The sequence below is a fragment of the Onychomys torridus genome, chromosome 10 (assembly GCF_903995425.1).
Source record: "Onychomys torridus chromosome 10, mOncTor1.1, whole genome shotgun sequence".
In the NCBI taxonomy this organism is placed as follows: Eukaryota; Metazoa; Chordata; class Mammalia; order Rodentia; family Cricetidae; genus Onychomys; species Onychomys torridus.
In genome coordinates, this window is record NC_050452.1 from 73,945,140 (window position 1) to 73,967,673 (window position 22,534).

Genomic DNA, 22,534 nt, shown 5'->3' on the forward strand with positions numbered 1-22,534 from the left:
CAACAAAACAAATTGAGCCTTTTTTTTTTTTTTTTTTTTTTTTTGCTTAAAATACAAACAAGCAAGACTAAATTTGATTTCAAGCAAATGCTTAGGTTTGACAGAAGCAAGACTTAAGTCCAGCTAACCCTGAGTAGTCAACGGACACGAGACTCTGTGAGGACAGACTCTGAAACAAGGCCCCTGCCTCCCACAAGAGGAATTTTATACCTAAATGGCTTCTTTACTTGGAACCCTCATTTCCCCAATAGACTCTCATCTTTGACATTTTCTCATTGGAAAACAAACACTTTATCTTTCAGGTTAGTGTTCTCCAAGTCACAAATTGAAATCATGTTAAAATAAAAATTTTTAAAGTTGTAATGTGCCTCAGACTTTTCATGGTGCTTAGTGGCAAACAATGAATTATTATGTCCTGTGTTTATTACCATTTGCAAACCTTCTTTGGAGAAATGTCTAGTGCCGTGCTTTGCCCATTCTTCAGTTGAGTAGTTTATGATAAACTGAAGGAGCTCTTTGTTGAGGTATTAATCCATTAAAACATAGGTAACATTTAATATTCCTCACCCATTCTTGGGTTGCCTTTTTACTCTGGATAGATCTTTGAATGCATAATCATTTTTAATTTTACAAAGAAGATTTTATCTATTTATTCATTTGTGTCTTGAGCTTTCAGTATCACATTCAAGAATGTGATATCCTGAGTCCAAGCGAGGCAAAGCAGAACAGACACATTAGCCCTGGGTTAGCCTGTTATATACAGTTAAAGTCTTCTGTGCTCCGCAGACCAAGCATGTGCCAGGTTGGGGAGAGGCAGGGAAGGGAAGCAAAGTTAACCTGCAATTTCCTGCTGTTATGGTTGTGCTATCATTTCAGTTGGCTATCTATGCAGCTGCTATGGCATGCCAGTTGGTTTTCGAAGTTCCCATAGTCTCATTTCCTCATTTTAAAAGTCTGTTCATGGAGAGACCAGGGCTTAGAACCAAGGAGTCTGTCATTTTGCTTGTTTGTCATGATTTTAATACTCTATGAGTTGCTTACTTGGGATTTTAAAAACTCAACAGTCTCATGTGCACTGTGGTTCTAAGAACATACCTTGAAGATACTTTTTCACTTCAGTGGAGTCACACACTTAAGGTATCCTTTGTATGGCTCAGCATCTTGTAGGACTCCAGTGCAGTTAACAGTCATTTTGGCTTTATTCTTACATTGTTACTCTGCAGATTACAGCAGTGAGTGTTTCAACAAAGCGTCCTTAGAAAGTTTGAAGAATGATGGAGAGTCCCCTGTAGCCTGCAGATGTAAGGTTACATGCTGACAATGTAGAAGTCTTCCGAGTCTTAAGTTGTTGGGTACTTGGGTGACCCTGAGACAGAGGAACTGTAATTTCATTTGTGTCGGGAGATTCTCCTAGGTTGGCAAGTTGCTATGGCCAGTGGACTGAAAATGATGGCCCCTATTTGTCTGGTGGAAAACCACAATGAACAACTGTCGGTGAACCAGGAGGCAGTAGAGATTCTAGACACAGTTTCTCAGCCAGTGGTAGTCGTGGCCATCGTTGGACTGTACCGTACAGGGAAGTCCTACCTGATGAACCGTCTGGCAGGCCAGAATCATGGTGAGTGCTGCTAAAGGCTTGACTCCACCTCTGTCTGGTCTGCATCTCGTTCCCAGACCTAACAGAGAGAGCTCAGCTCCTTTCGGCACAGATACCCTTTCATGCTAAATTACCACTCCACACTATCTGTCCCTAACCCTTTCCTTACTTTGGGAAAAATTCTCCTGAAAGTGTTCAAGAGGGGTCTTCTCTAATGCTCCATGCTCTGGGATCATTTGTGTTATCCCCTTGTCTCATACGACAGGTTTTCCTTGACCATTTCCTTAAGAATATAAGAATATTTGGCAAGGTATGGTCTTAAAATATTTATTGGACTTCACAAACTTTTATTTATTTTTTAATCACATTGGGTTGTTTTAGTTTAGTCATTCTTTCTTTCTTATTGTTTTTCTTCAGATAGGGTCTCCTTTTGTAGCCCTAGCTAACCTGGAATTTATTATGTAGATCAGGCTATCTCTTGACTCATATAGGTCCAATTGCCTCTACCTTCTGAGTTATAGAACTAAAGGCATGTGTTACTTTGTCTTAACTAAGCCGTTCTCCTTTCAACTCTCCTCTTACAAGCAACTCCCACTAACAAATACTTTTATTTTTAAGAGCTAGGATTTTGCTATGTATGGTTGGCCTAGTGATAGCCATAATTCTCAGGCTAGGGTTGGACCAGTGGCAATCATCCTTTCTCAGCCTAAGTGTTGGGCTTATGGTGACATCTTAATGGCTCCAGAATACTGTATTATAGCTATCAGAGCCCTCTGTTGGCTGACTGATTCTTGGATGCCTGTTTGTTTCCATTTGGAACTTTTGTGTCACATCATTCTCGTGTCAAATGTCCCCTATAGTTTGAAATAGATGGCTAATAATAAGAGAGTCTTGAGAAAATAGAGAAAGCACCATCTTACATGGTAGGAATTCACAGTCTAAATGTGTCTGACTTTGTAACACTGCTGCTTGGAGGATCTGCTGTTAGTGTCCATTTCATGTATTTGTGACTGTAGTTCCAGAAAGAACAGCAGAAGGAGGCAGCACTTATCTTGGCTCACAGTTTCAGAGACTCACTCCATTGTCCTTTGGTCCATTCACTCTGGGCTCATGCTGAGGGAGAAGATGATGGCTGTAAGCGTTCGTAGAGGTGGCTCATGGTGGACAAGAAACAGGAAGGAGGAGAGTCCTGGGAACCAATGATAACCTTCAAAGTCAGTGACCTAGTGATCCAGTGACCTTCCTCCAGCCAATCCCAAAGGCTCTAGAACCTCTCCAATAGCGCCGCCAGGTGGTCATCAAGTATTTAGCACATGAGGCTGTGGGAGACATTCCGGCACATGCAAAACAGAACATTCACCTCTTCCCTCAGGGTTCCCTCTGGGCTCCACTGTGCAGTCAGAGACCAAGGGCATCTGGATGTGGTGTGTGCCACATCCCACCAAGCCAAAGCATACCCTGGTCCTCCTGGACACCGAGGGCCTGGGGGACGTGGAAAAGGTAAGCCTAGTGCTCAGGTTGGTCTCTTTGGTGTTTGTGATCTGTTGTCAACGGTCTGTGAAGTCTGCAGCCTGAACTGTGGTGGCTGAGAGGACCCTGGTCTGTTGGATTTCACTTCTAGGAGAGATCAGACCTCATGCTATCAGCCAAAATGCACTTTTGTTTTTGGACCTTGGAGGGAGTGATTGGATCCAATATATTACAGGTTAATTGAGCAGGTAAATTGTAGCTGGAGTTATCTCCAGTCCTGTTCAGACCCGCAGCCACTCAGACCCAAATAAACACACAGATGCTTATTTAAACTGTTTGGCCTAATGGCTCAGGATTCTTGCTATTTACTTCTATTTATATTCTAAATTAACCCATTTTTATTAATCTATAAGTTGCCACATGGCTTATGACCTACTGGTACCTTACAACTTGTGGCGGTGGCTGGCAGCATCTCCTGACTCAGCCTTCCACTTCCCAGAATTCTACTCTTTCCTGATACCACCTACACTATACTTCCTGCCTGGCTACTGGCCAATCAGCGTTTTATTTATCAATCAATCACAACAACACATCCCCAGCACCCCCAGCAGTAAATCTTGTTTTCAGCATAGTCTCCTGTGATCCCATACATGGTTCAGGGTGAGGTTAGAGACGGGATCCCTTGGGGAAAACTGGCCAGTCAGATTAGTCAAACCAGTGAGCTTGTCTCAGGGAATGGAGTAGAGGTTATCAAGGAACTAACTTCAAGCCTTCACATGCATGCACACATATTTACATACACATTGTTTCCCCCATGGAAACATGAAAACACACACACACACACACACACACACACATGATTGTGCACAAAATAGCAGCTTTTGTAAACATAAGTACAGTAGGAAAAAGCAGTAGTTCTCTGAAAAACATCTTTGTTAAATTTAATTAGATATAATTAGACTCATGAGTTACATTTATTCTGATATATTATACTATAGCACATATTTATAGAATAAGAAGTCCCAACGCCCTTCACTGAGTACCCTACTGAGAACCCAATACAGTGCTAGTTTTTGTATGGTATCTTATTTCATATAATTGAGGAAATGAAAACTTTGTTAATATTTGTATCCTCTCATAAATGAAGAAATTCTCATAATTGTCAAAGTTGTTAATTAGCATTTATGTCTGTTATCTTTGAATAAGAAACACCTGTTGTTGGTTGTTTTTATTTTACACTTTATTCTTTGGCTCTTTTGGGGGTCTGCCACCCAGCTCCCAAATAAATCACAGACAGAGAAGTCTTATTCTTACTTATGAAATCCTGGTCTTAGCTTGGCTTATTCCTAGCCAGCTTTTCTTAAACTATCACATCTATCTTTTGCCTCTGGGCTTTTTTGCTGGCTGTGTAGCTAGGTGGTTGGCCCCTTGAGCCCTCCTCCTTTTCTTTTTCCTTGATCCTCTCCCCTCCCCTCAAGTTCTCTCCTATGTATTCCCTCTGCCTGCCAGCCCTGCCTATCCTTTCCCTGCCTTACTCTTGGCCATTCAGCTCTTTATTAGATCAATCAGGTGTTTTAGACAGGCAAAGTAACACAGCTTCACAGAGTTATACAGATGCAACATAAAAAATGCAATACATCTTTCCATCATTAAACAAATGTTCCACAGCATAAACACATGTAACACACCTTAAAATAATATTCTGCCACAAACACCTTATCTGAAATAATACATTAGAGATCTATAGACTTTCTCTGACTCTCTATCTCTTTCTGTCTTCCTCATTACTAGGAATTGAATGAGGGCCTTGAATGTGCTAGGTGCCTGCTCTACCAGTGATTTATGTCTCCAGACCTTTACGTGTGTATGTGTATTTACTTAAACCCATAAAGCCTTTTCATGTAAATACATAATATACATGGGTCCTATACTGCATATTGCTCTCTTTGAGGAGTGCTCTCCTCAGCCCTCTGCCCTCATGTGTCTTCCAGGGTGACCCTAAGAATGACTCGTGGATCTTCACCCTGGCTGTGCTTCTGAGCAGCACCTTCGTCTACAACAGCATGAACACCATAAACCACCAGGCCCTGGAGCAGCTGCAGTATCCTTGCAGGACCTGAGCTGCCATGTTTCACTGAGTGCTCTGGAATGCATATGGAGGCACTGACCTGCCCTGTCACTGTGTGGCTTTTGGTGGGGCAGAGGAGACCCGGGGAAGAAAAGAGTGTTTATTGTGGTTTATTTTTAATAAGAGAATCATGAAAATGTGTGTATGAATTCACTTTTCCTTAACTGAATGCCAGTTATGTCACAGAACTCACTGAGCTGATCAGGGCAAAGTCTTCCCCAAATCCCGATGGAATAAAGAATTCTTCAGAGTTTGTGAGTTTCTTTCCAGACTTCATCTGGACTGTTCGGGATTTCATGCTGGAGCTGAAGTTAAATGGAGAAGACATCACGGAGGACCAGTACCTGGAGAATGCACTGAAGCTGATCCCAGGTATAGGGAATGCTGGGGTGGGGGGCTGGGAAGGGCTGGGATCTGCTGAGCTGCTCCCATCCTCTGTGGGGTCCTTTGGTATTTGCAGTGGGATAGAGATCTGCAGCAATGCAGATAGATCATTTCCTGATAATGCCTGGGAATTGGTGTTTAATTTCTGTTGAGAAAAGTAGAGCCTAGAGCACAGCAAAACTACACAAAGCCAAGTTCTTTACAGTTGTACTTTAGCATCTAGAGTAAAAAGCTTCTTTTTTTATTATTATTATGTGTTTTAATTTTATACATCAGCCATGGGTTCCCCTGTTCTCCCCCTCCCGCCCCCACCCGCACCTTCCCCCTAGCCCCTCCCCTCCATTCCCATGTCCTCTAGGACCAAGACACCCCTGGGGATTCATTTAAACCTGGTGGATTCAGTACAGGCAGGTCCTGTCCCCTCCTTCCAGGCTGAGCATGTGTCCCTGTGTAAGCCCAAGGTTCCAAACAGCCAGCTCATGCAGTAAGGACAGGTCCTGGTCCCACAGCCTGGGTGCCTCCCAAACAGATCAAGCTATTCAATTGTCTCACTTATCCAGAAGGCCTGATCCAGCTGGGGGCTCCACAGCCTTTGGTTCATAATTCATGTGCTTCCATTCATTTGGCTATTTGTCCCTGTGCTTTTTGCAATCTTGGATTCAACAATTCACGCTCTTGCAGTCCCTCCTCTTTCTCGACAGTTGGACACCTGGAGCTCCACCTGGGGCCTGGCTGAGGATCTCTGCATCCACTTCCATCAGTTATTGGATGAGAGTTCCAAGACGACTGTTAGGGTGTTTAGTCATCTGATCACCAGACTAGGTCAGATCAGGCTTTCTCTTGACCATTGCCAGCAGTCTACAGAGGATATATCATTGTTGATTTCTGGGGACCTCTCCAGCACTCTGCCTATTCCTGTTCTCATGTGGTCTTCATTTATCATGGTCTGTTATTCCTTGTTCTCCCTTTCTGTTCTTGATCCAGCTGGGATCTCCTGCTCCCCTAAACTTTCTTTCCCTCAAATCTTGCCCTTCATTGCTCCTACTGTCGTCCAGGTTGTTCATGTAGATCTCATCCATTTTGCTGTCATTGGGTGATCCCTGGGTCTTTCCTAGGGTCCCGTTTTCTAGGTAGCCTCCCTGGAGTTGTGTAGAAGTCTAGTCATCTTTGTTTTACATCTAATATCCTCCTATGAGTGAGTATATACCATAAAGCAACAGCCTACAGAATGGGAAAAGGTCTTCACCAACCCCACATCTAACAGAGGGCTGATATCCAGAATATATAAAGAACTCAAGAAATTAGACATCAAAATGCCCAACAGTCCAATTAAGAAATGGGCTATAGAACTAAACAGAGAATTCTCCACAGAGGAAGTTCAAATGGTTGAAAGACATTTAAGGAATTGCTCAATATCCCTAATTATCTGGGAAATGCAAATCAAAATGACTCTGAGATACCACCTTACACCTGTCAGAACTGCTAAGATCAAAAGCACAGAAGACAGCTTATGGTGGAGAGGATGTAGAGCAAGGGGAACTCTCCTCTACTGCTGGTGGGAATGCAAGCTTGTACAGCCACTTTGGAAATCAATATGGCACTTCCTTAGAAAATTGGGAATCTATCTCCCCCAAGACCCAGCTGTAGCACTCTTGGGTATATACCCAAGGAATGCTCAATCATACCACAAGGGCATTTGCTCAGCTATGTTCATATCAGCATTGTTTGTAATAGCCAGAACCTGGAAACAACCTATATGCCCTTCAACTGAAGAATGGATAAAGAAAATATGGTACACAATGGAGTACTACTCAGCAGAGAAAACAATGACATCATGAGGTTTGCAGGCAAATGTTTGGATCTAGAAAAAATCATCCTGAGTGAGGTAACCCAGACTTAGAGTAAAAAGCTTCTAAACTTCTCCAAGTCCAGACATTTGTATTGCCTGTTTTTGTGTCTGCCTTCCTTTAAGAAATAGTTGGCTGTGGGAATCTGGAAGCATTTGTGCGTGCTAAGAGCCAGAAACAGGAACAGGCATGGTGCACACACAGAGCCTCTTATTCAAATTGTCCAAAAATGTGTGTCATGCCCCCCTAGGCATACAGGGTCTCTGTTAGGGTACTTTTTTGTTTTGTTTCGTTTTTTTCCAAAGTAAATATCTATCTGCTTGCCAACTAAAAAAAAAATTAGTTGGCAACATAATTGTTGCTCATAAATTTATCATACATAGCCCATCTTAAAATATATTTCACACTGTTCTACATTATTCTTTTCATGGAGGAACATGGCTTTTTAAATGATGGGTTGGATATGTTGTCTGCAAAACGGCAGTGTGCTAAATAAACCAACAGACATGTCTTCTCAGTATCCGTCATAATTCATCACAACAGTCTGTTTGACAGTCATAACCACCCATTTTTACTCATGCTACAGTGTCAGGATCAGTTATATTAATGGTATATAAATGGTCTATAAACTATTTGCATGGACGTTATTTACCTGGGAGTGGAGCTGATGAAGCCTTGTGAGGAATGCCAGTTGTCCTCTGTCTCCTTTTCCTGTTGTTGATGTCTTGAAACTGTGGTAGGCAGAGGAGCCATCTGTTAGGCATGGCAGTCCACATCTCACAGAGTTTCTGGAGCAGCAGTGAAAACCTTAAATTCACAGTCTGGCTACAGTGGGTCATTGAGGCTCTTGATAAAAATAGCACTGTGTAAAATTTTAAAAATGAGTTTTATTGTATGCACTTGAAATTTATAAATTGATGTTCTAGAACAAAGGTGAGTACAAAGGTGGACACGGTAAGTGATGTAGGTAACATACCTGTCGTCACACAAGGGTAAGGTTTATGATAAATAGCTAAAGTGGACAGTTTTACTGAGTACTGACTTGGTGTTGCACATCAGCTCTCAGGTCCTCTGCATCCTGCATACAAGTCACTTAGTGCCACCTGTCCAGCGTGGGCTCCTCCTTCTCAGCTCTAGTGACCACTGTTTTATTGTTTGTATGTTTGCCTTAAAAATGAGTTCTGTTTAGAATCAAAGTGTTTTTCCTTTGATGACCATGGCATTGTTCTTAGAATTGCTAATGTTGCCATTTAATGTTGCTATCTAATACTCTATTACCCTTTATTTGTGGCTCTTCCTTTTTTTTTTTTTTTTTTTTTTTTTTGGTGTGTGTGTGTTTTATTTTTTAATTTAAAAGGTTCTTTTTGTTTTACATATCAAGCACAGTTCCCCCTCCCTCCCCTCCTCTCACTCACCCCCACCTTTTCCTCACTCTGCCCCCCATCCACTCCTCAGAGAGGGTAAGGTCTCCCATGGGGAGTCAACAAAGTCTGGCATATCAACTGAGACAGGGACAAGCCCCTCCCCCCTGTGTCAAGGCTGAGCAAGGCGTCCCACCACAGGGAGTGGGCTCCAAAAGGCCAGTTCATGCACTAGGGATAAGTCCTGGACCCTCTGCCAGGGGCCCCATAAACAGATCAAGCCACAACTGTCACCCCCATTCAGAGGGCCTAGTTCAGTCCCATGCAGGTTTCCCAGATGTCAGTCCAGAGTCATTGAGCTCAAACTAGTTCAGGTCAGCTGTCTCTGTGGGTTTCCCCATCATGATCTTGACCCCTTTACTCATATAATCCCTGCTCCCTCTCTTCACCTGAACTCCAGAAACTTGGCCAAGTGCTTGGCTGTGGGTTTCTGCATCTGCTTCCATCAGTTACTGGATGAAGGTTCTATGATGACAATTGGGGTAGCCTAATGGGAGAAACCCACAGAGTCTACTTTAGGGGCAAAGGAATTTTTTAGGAAAGGGAACTCACAAGACAAAATAAAGGAATTTGTTGCAGGATCCTGGAAGGGTGAGGCACAGTCCAAAGCTATTCTCTGGAGAGGTCTTCCCTGGCTTGTCCCAACATCCAAAACCATGAGGTATCGAAGAAAGAGCTGCATATGTGCATCCCAGGTCTTAAGGGTCCCATGGCCATGCCCCAGGGGCACGTACCTCAAAGTCATTAGCAGGTGTAACATTTACCTGCTACCTCACTAAGGGCAGTGCTTCAGGGCATGGTGAGAACAGCTACCCATTACATCTCCTCCTTTTGTCTAAATAAGAAAGTTCTAACCTAACACAAAACTATATACAATAGGAATGATTATTAAGTATTGTCCAGGAGAAATAAAGGGTAATGACCTAGACAAAATGGAACTACAACCAACAAGAACAACATCAAACAAGGGGCACTATTGGGGCATCCAATTTGGCTCCAGGCCTAGAATATCTGACAGACCATTTTCAGAAGAAGGCACTTTGAAAGACCATCTTACCCTGTCTCAGCAGAGTCTGGTAGTTGCTTTTCCTTGTGTCCCACTCGTCCAGAAAGGACAGCATTCATACTGTCAGCAGTTGAGGCAAGGGCAGTTCTTTGCCCAGCAGGCCATTTTGTGCCAAGAAGATGACAAACTTCCATATGGAGTGTCTTGAAGCCCAACATTGTCTCAGGAGTAGACTGGTGCTGCCAGGAGCAATTGTGTCTCACAACAGCAGAATTCTAAGTTATTTAAATGCCACATTCTCTAGGTCCGTGAAGTGTTTGAAGATTATCTATCCATCTGACCTCTGTATCTGTAAATCTGGACAACCTAACTAACATAACTATAGAGATGACAAGCATAGGTGACTATGAATCTCTAAGTCTTATCTACTTAAATAACCTAAGGACCAAGGCTTCATATAAACAAGGTAAACAGTCTGTAAGCAAATGTTCAGTAAGAGGACATGACCTCAAAATTGTTACAATACACAAAATATCCTAAACAAAGGTAGAAATGTATAGTACAATATGCAATATGACAATAATCCTAAATATATATTGATATACAAAATATCCTAAACAGAGGTAGAAATACATACAGTATGACAACTATAATTTTACAATTGTATCAATATACAAGATATTTCAAATAGGAGTAGAAATATATGTATAATACAACAAATATAGTTTTATATTTGTATCAATATACAAATTATCTTAAATAGGAATTGCTTCCTGATGTTTAGGGAGCAATGATATCTCTGTGGGGTCCTGTAAGAAAGCTCAATTAGCTAGGTCTCAATAGGTCTAGCCATAGATTCTGCAGCTAATCTTAGAATAATGGTTAAGGTTGTCTGAGAATCTAGCTAGAGGTGTAGTATGATGGACCATCTCATATTGGAACTGTCATGGAGAATTTTCAGTCCATAGTTGATCACTGAGTAATGTTCATGGGTACCATGGCATGTACATCTGAACACAAGAAGAGGGCATCAGGCAGTTGTGAGCTCAATCAGTAGAGCATGAGACTCTTAATCTCAGGGTCGGGGGTTCCCACCCTGCGTGGGGCACTAGATAATGGGAGAAATCCATGGAGTCTACTTTAGGGGCAAAGGAATTTATTAGGAAAGGAAACCCACAAGACAAAATAAAGGAATTTGTCACAGGATCCTGAAAGGGTGAGGCACGGTCCAACGCTGTTCTCTGGAGAGCTCTGCCCTGGTCTGCCCCAGCATGAAGAGCAAAGAGAGAGCTGTGCATGTACATCCCAGGTCTTAAAGGTCTCAGCAGCCATGCTCCAGTATAACAGTTACCTTACTAGGGGTGGTGCTTCAGGGAATGGTGACAACAGCTACTCACTACCTCAGTCATCAATCTGATTAGAGGGGAAGGTCAGTTCAGGCACCCTCTCCACTATTGCTTGGAGTTTTAGCTGGGGTTATCCCTGTGGATTCCTGGGAATTTCCCTAGCACCAGGTTTCTCCCTAGTCCTATAATGGTTCCCTCTATCAAAATATCTTTCTCCTTGCTCTCCCTCTCTGTCCCTGCCCCAACTCCACCATCCCATTCCTTCATGTTCTCTTCCCACTTCTCCTTACCACCCCCCCCATGCTCTCAATTTACTCAAGAGATCTTATCTATTTCCCCTTCCTGGGGGGGAATCCATGCATGTCTCTCTTAGGATCCTGTTACCTAACTTCTCTGAGACTGTGGATTGTAGTTATCCTTTGCTTTACATCTAGAATCCTCTTATGAATGAATGCATACCATGTTTGTCCTTCTGGGTCTAGGTTACCTCACTCAGGATGGTTTTTTCTAGTTCTATTCATTTGTGTGGCTATTCTTTTGAGCCCCACAGCTCCTTTACTACAAAGGAATGATTGGGCCAGAAATCACATTAAGCCTTTTGCCGTTCAGTCAACAGGACACACCACTACTTGATGCCATGTTCAGGTTGTGGATTTCAGCCATACGCTCTTCCAGTGGAGTCAAGTGTCTCCTGAAATATTTCACCAGACTTCTACCAGTACAAACTTGCTATACTTTTGACATGCAAAGAAGTGTTGCATGCTTATGGCAAAGAGACCCGTGAGTGCAGAACTCTCCACATAGACAAGAGCTCCATCATTTGCTTTCTGCTCTAAGACTATTCCCATTGCTTTCTGTTTCCCCAACACCAGGCAACAGTCCCAGAGTCCAAGCATCCAATTTGCCCAGGGAGTGCATCAGACATTTCTTTCCTAAAAGGAAGTGTTTTGTCTTTGACCGGCCAACGAATGACAAAGAACTGTTACGAAAAATTGAGACTATCTCAGAAGACCAACTGGAGCCTAAGTTCCAGGAACAAACAAGGGCTTTTGTTTCTTACATCTTCACCTATGCAAAGATCAAGACCCTCAGAGAGGGAATTAAGGTTACTGGGAACCGTGAGTATTTTAATCACACTTCTGTATAGAGTAATGTATATTGAATATATTACAATATGTATGTTATTTTTATTGATTCTATACACAATGATGGTATGCATACATTCCTAATGTGAAGAAATATATATATTTTATAATTATTCATTGAGGATTCAATACCTTCAAAACTTCACACATTGTACCTGGTATCTATCTATGGCTTGCATACATCTGAAGAAACTCTCAACTGATAATAAATCATTATTAAGAACACTAAATCAGATATATACTGTTTTTACAGGGGAGGTCTTTTATAGTAATTATTCTTTGCAACGAGAATGTGAAATGTCCTTTGAAGTTTAGCAGTCCATCACCTTAACCACTTGGCCACCTCGTCCCTTTTTTTTTTTTTTTCTTCTTTTGGCCATTAAGTTTACTCTTAGCCAAACATGTCTGTGATCTAGACGTCTCTGTGGAAGGATCTGGAATGGTCTGTATTGACACTGAGGAAGCTTCCTTTCTCCTAGGGCATCTGCCTTCATCCGTTTTTCTCTGCAAGCCAGGGGCTCACGGGGCATTCCCCAGCAGACATTCTTTCCACAGCCAAGCTGTCAGACGCACTGCAGACTTTTGTTTTGTTTTTATTTCTTGTGCATTGGTGTCTTGCCTGCGTGTATGTCTGTGTGAGGATGCCAGGTTCCCTGGAACTGGAGACACAGACAGTCGTGAGCTGCCATGTGAGTGATGCTGGGAATTGAACCCAGGTCCTCTGGAAGAGTAACCAGTGCACTTAACCGCTGAGCCATCTCTCCAGTCCCCTTTGAAGTTTAAAGTAGCTCCAATGTAACTACCAGTGTTTAAGTCTCTGCAAACCCACACTTTAGAGTTAGCACTAAACACGGTCTGCTGATGTTGTCTCATTGGTCTCCTTGTGTAGTTAATTCTCTATTCAAATATTAACCAGTAAGCTACATTTCCCAAAGGCACCTGAATTTATTAGACAAAGATGGATTCTTTAAAATAAAATAAAAAAAAAATCACTGTGGGCTGGAAAAACCATAAAAATGAAGGGCAAATAAAAAAGAAATTGATGACATAAGGATATGTATATATGTATATTTTCACTTATATGTATGCATGTGTCTCTGTGTGAGTTATGTACAAATAAATGCAGGTCTCCATGGAGGCCAAAAGAGGCCAATGGATCCTCTGAAGTTGGAGTTACAGGTTATGGTGAGCCACTCAGTGTGAGTGCTGGGAATTGAACTTGGGTCCTCCACAAGAGCAGTTTATGCTCTTAACTTGCTGAGTTATCTTTCTAGCTGAGAGATGTGTAGTGTGTGTGTGTGTGTGTGTGTGTGTGTGTGTGTGTGTGTGTGTGTGTGTGATTTTCAAAACAGAATCTTAGATCCCACTAATTTACTTCTCCTAAAACTCCTGGTTCGTGAAGGACTGGGGACTCTGGTGACGACCTATGTGGATGCCATCAACAGCGGAGCTGTGCCTTGTCTGGATGATGCGGTGACAACTCTGGCCCAGCGTGAGAACTCAGCCGCTGTGCAGAAGGCAGCTGACCACTACAGTGAGCAGATGGCCCAGCGACTGAGGCTCCCCACAGACACGCTCCAGGAGCTGCTGGATGTGCACACGGCCTGTGAGAAGGAAGCCATTGCTGTCTTCATGGAGCACTCCTTCAAAGATGAAAACCAGCAATTCCAGAAGAAGCTGCTGGTAATGTTTGTGTCCTTAACTGTCATGACTCTACCCCTTCAAGGCTGTAGCTCTGCCTTCATTGGCCACAGGTGTATCTTACTCAATACTAAGCATGCTGTGTGTTCATAGTACTTGCAAAAGTACATAAACCCTTCCCAAACCTCAGCTACTTTTAACCCAGAAATCTCTTTAATGGTTGGAAAAACAATATGGACTTCTTAATACTTTTGGTGGGTTCTGTCAATATGTCTGTGGATTGCAATCCGGCCCCCAAACGCCCACAGCTCATCTCTGAACCAGTTACATGTTCTGAACAAAGCCTCTCATTCTTAGGAAAAAATTCTTTATACAAAAGTCTCATTGCTGGCAACTCCTAGTGTAGTATGTGTTAGGATCCTGTACATGCGCAGCTCGGGGGCTTGCGTCTTACATCATCAGGGGGTGCTGACGACTACGTGGTCAGGCGATCTGTGCCTTAAAAAGCTGGATGCAGACCCCCACTGTCTCTCTCTGTTCCCTCTTTGCTCCCCGCTCTCTGCTCTGCTCCCCTCATCTCTCCCTCCCTCCAGGCCTGGCTCCCCTTCTTTCCCCTGTTTCCCTTCTAATAAAGCCCTCTGTAACTCCAGTAAACTTGGCCGTGGTGTGTGACTTTTCCGATGGTAACTAGCGCCACCAGCCAGCACTGTTTATCTTTCAGTATGTTGTATCATTCATCATTACAAAAGAACCACAGGATATGAAGGCTGCAGGGATCAAGAGGTGGAAGGATGCAGCCATCCTTTAACAGAGAGTCTTAGTGATCAGGACAGTCAAGTCACCCATTGCTTTGCACAGTTTTAAGATTCTGAATTAAGTCAGATTGAGATTATGTCTCAGATGGATTCTGAGTCTCATTAAACTAGAATGCTTTCTCATGAGAAATGACTGGCCCTTTAATGAGTCTTTGGAATTGTATCTTCTCTATTCCTTCCATCTCATTTCATCCCTCTTCATTTCCCTTACAGGAATTAATAGTGCTCAAGAGGGCAGATTTCCTGTTGAAGAATGAAGAGGCATCGGAGAAATTCTGCCAGGAAGAACTGAATCATCTTGCAAAAGCACTAACAGAAAGTATTTCAGCGGGGACATTCTCCATTGCTGGAGGACACAGGCACTACATGGACACCAGGGAGAAGATTGAGAAGGACTATTGGCAGGTGTCCAGGAAAGGGGTGAAGGTGAGGAGCAGGGAGCATGGGAGCTCAGAGCAGAGGGAAGGGTGTGTTGCAAAACCTGAGCACACAGCACAGTCTGAGAGGAAGAAGAAAACCTGAGGATAGTATGGTGCCTTTAGCTTTATGTTGGTTCTGGGACCAAAACCAGGGCTTTACAGTGTGCTCTCCTCTTAGTCCATCCCTGTAACCACATGTAGCTCTTAATGGCTGCTATTTACTGCTTAAACCTGAAGACACTCACTTCTAAAAAAAAGAGGGAGGGCTTCTGAACTCCAGGAGAGACAGAATAGCAAATTAATAACACTTTGGTGTTGAGGCGCTAAGTGCTGGCAATTTACAAGGTACACAGGTCTTAGTTCTCAAGATGGATCCATGTGAAAGTCAACTAAATAAGTGATTTCATTGAGTGATAATTTCATGGTTCTGTCAGAATGGTTTACCTATGGGTGTCCTAGTTAGGGTTTCTGTTACTACAAAGAGACACCATGACCACAGCAATTCTTATAAAGTAAAACATTTAATTGTGGTGACAGCTTACAGTTTCAGAGGTTAAGTCCATTATCATCATGGCAGGAAGAATGGTGGCTGGGTGTATGGTGGTGTGCAGGCAGACATGGTGTTGGGAAATTCTACATCTTGCAGGCAATAGGAAGTGAACTAAACATTGGGTGGTATCTTGAACATATATAAGACCTCAAAGCCTGCCTCCACAGTGACACACTTTCTCCAACAAGAGCACACCTGCTCCAACAAGGCCACACCTCCTAATAGTGACATTCTCTTTGGGGGCCATTTTCTTTCAAACCACCTCAATGAGGTAGTAATAAATGTAAGAACACAGCTAAAATATTACTCCATTGTTGCCAACACATGGTGTGTTCTTTCCTTAGACATCTCTTTAGTTATCTAAAATGCTTTGGGTGATGCTCACCATTATTGTGGACAGTTTACACATCTGAACCACGAGGTCCCAGCAGGTGAAGTGACTTGCCCATGAACACATGCAGCAAGAGCAGAAGGAAGTGAAGCCCACACAACTGTGCAGCATTTTACACGGGGATGCACTATTTGAAAGCATCATAGGTGGCAGCGAGCACATCTGCATATGATGTGGACAGGCTGGATCTGGGAGCAGGTGGAGGCAGGTGGCGCTAGCGAGGATGACTGGGGTAGCTGTGGGTGAGGAAGTATCTAGTCCCACTGAAGAGCATGGGCAGGCTGCAGGTTTCGCCACAGCATTTTAACAGTGAGGCACAGTGGAGATTGTGTTCACCTGCACAGGTATTCTCCCATGGCTTATCGAGGTTCTGTGCTCCTTCTTGGTCTTGCAGGCAAGTGAAGTCTTCCAGAGCTTTCTGCAGTCACAGGCCACCATCGAGAGTTCCATCCTGCAGGCAGATACAGCCCTCACTGCTGGGGAGAAGGCCATTGCAGGTACAGGAGAATGTCTCTTGGCTTTCAGGAGGGGTCAGATTCTCACAAGGCTTCCTGATAGAAGCTCCAGTAGCCCACCCCCAGATTAGCAGCTTTCTATCCTGTGGATGCTCACTCTGAGAGCAACAGGAAGTCTGGTCTGTGCTTCAGCCAAATGGCCAGGGTTTCCTCCATCACCCCAGAAACACTCTCTCCATGGTGTGGACCAGTGTGGAGTCTGTTGTTTCCTTTCAGATTAGAATTGTTCTCTTGGCTCTGGAATGTAGATGTTTTACCTGGTCCATCCTTTCTTCCCCATCCATCCTGAATCTCCATCCTTTCTTCCCCATCCATCCTGAATCTCCATCCTTTCTTCCCCATCCATCCTGAATCTCCATCACTTTCTTCCCCATCCATCCTGAATCTCCATCCTTTCTTCATCCATCCTGAATCTCCATCCTTTCTTCATCCATCCTGAATCTCCATCCTTTCTTCCCCATCCATCCTGAATCTCCATCCTTTCTTCATCCATCCTGAATCTCCATCCTTTCTTCATCCATCCCGAATCTCCATCCTTTCTTCATCCATCCTGAATCTCCATCCTTTCTTCATCCATCCATCCTGAATCTCCATCCTTTCTTCATCCATCCTGAATCTCCATCCTTTCTTCATCCATCCTGAATCTCCATCCTTTCTTCATCCATCCTGAATCTCCATCCTTTCTTCATCCATCCTGAATCTCCATCACTTTCTTCATCCATCCTGAATCTCCATCCTTTCTTCATCCATCCTGAATCTCCATCCTTTCTTCATCCATCCTGAATCTCCATCCTTTCTTCATCCATCCTGAATCTCCATCCTTTCTTCATCCATCCTGAATCTCCATCCTTTCTTCATCCATCCATCCTGAATCTCCATCACTTTCTTCATCCATCCTGAATCTCCATCACTTTCTTCCCCATCCATCCTGAATCTCCATCACTTTCTTCCCCATCCATCCTGAATCTCCATCCTTTCTTCCCTCCCTGAATCTTCCTGGGACAGAGGAGCGGGCCCAGAAGGAGGCGGCTGAGAAGGAACAGGAGCTGCTAAGACAGAAGCAGAAGGAGCAGCAGCAGCTGATGGAGGCTCAGGAGAGAAGTCACAAGGAAAACCTAGAGCAACTGAGAACGAAGCTGGAGCAGGAGAGAGAGCAGCTCATCAAAGACCACAAGACGATGCTGGAGAAGCAGCTGCAGGTGGGTCTCCTCATCCCCCTGGTGCCCATGCTCTTGGGTCCTCAGGCAGGAGGGCAGAAGTTACAGCTGGGTCATGAGAGGAAACATGATTGCTATGAGTTATTGTTTGGGATTCATAGAAAGACCCCAGTCTCTCTTTTTCCATGATGTCTTTGATTATTGCCCAATATTTAGATTCTGGGCAATGCAGGTATACATGGCTGCAGCTGGACACTGCAGGATGTTGATAGCATTTGAGCTTTTGGTGTGAGAGATGATCTCATGAGGGTATTCACTAAACATACTTTAAGCAGGCACAGGCAGTAAGAGTGGTAGTCAGTTTGCCTTGAGGCCAAGGTTATCCGGGGCCCAGAGACTCTCAGGATATTCTATGCTGACATAAAATGTCTGAAACCTCCAAGGAACTGTGTAGCAAACGACAGCTTCTGAACTTGGCCACTGCTATTGCTAGGGTAGATAGCCTCTTTGAGTGGGCACAGGGAACTCAAATGACTCTCTTACTGTCCATCTGCAAGTTATAGGATACAGTCCTTAATCAGCTGGTAAGCTGCCATCATGTCTGCCTTGCTAGCCCAGCAGACTGAGAATGATCTATGCGAGCATGGTAGCAAAACAGTGGTGGTGGATCAGTATTAGTCATTCAAACTGTGCTGCCTCTAATACATGGTTCCGACTCAGATGATGTTGTTTGCACTATATGATTCTGGAAACTGAGAAATCATTTCTCAGAGTAGACTAAAGACAGTTTGACAAAGATCTTACAAATTATACCTTTAGTATTTAAAAATCTTTATTTCTGTCTCCACTTTGACTTTCTTAGGCCCAAAAGGCATTGCTTGCTGAAGGCTATAAGAAGAAATCTGAGGAAATGAATGCAGAAATAAATAATTTGAAAAATAAGCTTGAGAGTATAAAAAAAGAGAGCACTTCGTTTTTGGAGCAAACCCTCAATGCCTTTGCTACAGTCCTCTGTGCTCCTGTTGTATTGGCTGTGGAGGTTGTAAAAGGCATTGCTGCACTGTTTTGAGACTCACTCCTCTGAGAAAATGAGACTGTGAAGACATGCTTTGTCCTATTCTTAAGGTGCACATTCATTTTCATTCAACAAAGTTTTAAACATGAAAGTGCTTACTCAGTCTAGAACATCCGTGCCTGGCCCGTGTTCACCTAGACAAATTCATGTATGTTTTGACAGATAATGATTGCAACATCATATGGAAGAGATTCTCTGAGTTGTCACTTGTTATGGTGACAAATTTAAAATTACTTGAATGTCATTGATTAATATTGGCAACATAAACTTTAATATGTGCCAACTACTTAGTCAGGAAACACCATCTTGGTGGGGCTTCTTGTGTTCTAATATTAAGTTGAGCTCAAAGATACTTTATCAAATGAAATATTTCAAAACATCATGCAACTATTCCATGCAAACACACAGATGCATTAATGCAATGGTTTCTGAAAGATTCATGAGAACCTGGTCTCTGGCTTCATCTGTAGAGAACATGAGACTGTAGGAGTTGTTGTGACAAATGTATCCATTAAGTCCTCAATTCAACCATTCAAATTTTATAAACAATGCTTGAAATAAATACTATTATAGCTTGATATTGATAATGATGGTTATGTTTGTGATGGCATGTTGAATTTCTCACTGTTTCTAAAAATGGCAGGAACTTGCTACATGTGGCAATTCACTCTAAGTTTTGAATACTAGAAAGCATGGAATTTACACCCTCATGCTGTTTTACACCCTATTGGCCTTTAAAAACAAATCCCTATATGTGTTTCAAAACTGAGAGCTCACCTTTGTGGTGAGTTTTGAAATCTGAGTGAGGGGAAACTCTGCTTTCTGTCTCTAAATTCCCTATGAAGTCATTATAAGCACAATGACCACAGGTCCAGGATGTGAACTGTGTAAAGGTTCCTGAGGTTGCTGCAATGTAGGTGGCAATTTCTCTGTGGTGTCCAAGAGAGAGGGAATCATGCCTTTTCAGAAAGAGCTAGAGCCTTTGATGGGGAGCAGGATGGCAGACACAGGAGCGCTAAGAGAAGTGCTCGACCAAATACGTTGGCTGCTGTGACCTTACTTAACATGTAAGATTGAATAGCAGGCCTTGTGAGCATTTGGCTGAAGTGTTTCTGGAAGAGTGGAGCTCTAAGAGCTGAGAGGTCAGCCCGGCTGGGTTGGCCAATCACATGGATGATGAAGTCTGCAAACTATGTGGCAGTAATGGGAAGACAGATGGGGCGGAGTCTAAAGTCAGTCACCAGTGATGGGGAGGAAGTACAGTGACTGTGCTAAGGATAATGTCAGCACCGCAGGGTGGACGTAGACAGAGATATTTCACAGAGCAATGAGGAGAAGTGTTTGGGGCGTGAGAAAGAAAAAAGAGCCTCATGTTGCAGGAATCTTTCTGGAATAAATACTCAGACACCAGTGAGAGTGGAAGGGAGATGTTGCTTGTGGACCAAAGCCAGGACACTCCTGAAAGGCATTGATCTCAGGTCCAGTGTACAGTCTCATTTTATACTCTAAACCAGAAATGAGGCAAGCAAAGACGATTTCACAGAAGCATACATAGAAGCCGGAAGGTTGTTAAGGGCAACGACTCGTTTGTTTCAGCTATTTCTCCAGGTTGCAAGTGAAATCATGCTTGGCAAACAGGCAATAGAAGCAGCATTACTAAATAAATCAATAACTCAGTATCTAATAGTTGGTCTTTTCTACCTTATTGTATGGAATTTCCTCCTCTTCATTGTCCCAGCTCCTCATGAATCTGTCTTGAACTAATGGGTTGGTTCTCCTGGCGTACCATCTGCATTGTTCTCCACTGGCATTCATTTGTATCTTTAGCCTTACTCCTTTAAATACATTTCTGGCTTTTTCTCACACCATTCCTGCCTGTGTGGTATAAAACAGCATTCCTCATTTCAAACTAGGCACACACCTTTCTTCTCCACAGCACTTGAGTCTCATCCCCTACGACTTTAGAGGACCATTGCTGGCAGTTAGTCTATTTCATGCTGAAGAGTGACTATGCTTTCCTGAATAACAGTTAAGAGTTTCTTAATCTGTGCAGAGAGCTATGTTGAACTTGTTGGATGCCTGCTGCATGGGCACCAGTGGTCATGGACGCTGTCAGGGCCATTCCTGGCAGGACTAGTGAGGCTGCTCTCACTAGGGCTGGAGAACTTATTCCAGAAAGATTCCCACAGCACTCCTTCCTCATGTTTAGGTCCCAAGATGTGAAAGAACTCAGAATTTGTAGATGGTTGTCAAGGAAAACTGTAGTCGAACTTCCTCTGGGCCACCAGCTCACAAATAATGACACAGAGACTTATTATTAATTATGAAAGCTCAGCCTATAGCTTAGGCGTGTTCCTAACTAGCTCTTATAACTTAAATTTACCTATTTCTGTTAATCTACATTTTACCATGTGACTTTTTACCTTTCTTTCATTCTGTATATCCAACTCCCTCCATGTTTCTTTGGCATCTCCTGCCTAGTTATTGTCTGTTTAGCTTTTTATTAAACCAACCACAGTGACATATCTTTACACAGCACAATCTAATATCTCACCAAGAAAACTCTCAATGGACCAGAGGTTCCAACTGTAGCCATATTCCAACTGGAATATCCATAGAAAAGAGTGGATGGAGAGAAGTCTGCTAATGATAGACAAGGTTTTCTCAAGGTGCCGAAAAGCATTTGTTTCTAAAGGTAGCAAGGCTGGGTAGGAGCCTGGGAACAGCTGCAGGTATCCAAGATGAAGAAAAGCATGAGTGAGTGTCTGTGTACAGTAAACGATGCCTGGGCTCTGATAGTGACAGTCTTGAACATGAATGGGGAACTTGGTGGATTGTGCCAGAGCTATAGGCCACAAGGTGATTAGTCTTTTCTCTGTGTCGACCTCTTGTGACAGAAAATGCCCAGAAGATCGAAGACTACAGGATAACTAGTTTCTTCTAATATGGAACCCATGCATAGAGAAGGAAGCAATGGCAGAGTCTGAGATATCGTTCTTCCCTCCCTGCAGGGGAAGATGTCCAATGAAGTCACCATGGAAACCACTCTGTCACCTCTTTGGCATATTTTCGAGTATCCATGAACCAATTTGTCGCCACCTCCCTCACATGCAGACACACAATCATATTAAACTTACAAAAGCGCACTTTAAAGGAGATTTGAATTCAGTCATTTAATAAATATGTCCTTCCTTTGATCACGTGCCGCTGTGCAGGACACTGGGAAGGTGCGGAGGATCACGTGGCTACACCATGGCTATAGTTCCTGTGCCCAGAGTCATAAAGCAGATCACAGTAGCAGATGTATACATGAAATTCCTTGAGAGCACTGTGAAAGAATACAGCTAGAAGTGGTTTAGCCAGTGGGCCTTCCATGGGGAGGTAATGTTTCAGACACATTTTTACTAAATGCATAGCTATTCAGGAAATGCAGGAAGCAAGCTCCATGTGAGAAAAGAGAATGTAGTTGCCCTGTCCTGCACAGCTCCAGGGATTGGCTTAACCTAGGCAATGAAGGAAGGAAGGAAGGACGAACAGACAGACAGACAGTAAAGCTGGGATCAGGGGGCTGGGTCCAAGATGGAGGAACTGCAGCACTCAGGAGGATCAGTGTGCTTGTTACATATA

The 22,534-nt window shown here is 43.2% G+C and overlaps 1 protein-coding gene across 1 annotated transcript; it reads left to right on the top strand.

Moving 5' to 3' along the window:
* The first annotated feature begins 1,428 nt into the window (after positions 1-1,428).
* On the top strand, positions 1,429-19,404 carry LOC118592316 (guanylate-binding protein 6-like). Its single transcript, XM_036201146.1, has 10 exons — positions 1,429-1,618; positions 2,970-3,097; positions 5,059-5,168; positions 5,371-5,567; positions 12,072-12,317; positions 13,747-14,027; positions 15,014-15,226; positions 16,555-16,657; positions 17,681-17,874; positions 18,695-19,404. Exons 1-10 carry the CDS (start codon positions 1,429-1,431, stop codon positions 18,899-18,901), a joined length of 1,869 nt encoding a protein of 622 aa, XP_036057039.1. The 3' UTR covers positions 18,902-19,404.
* Positions 19,405-22,534: the final 3,130 nt, after the last annotated feature.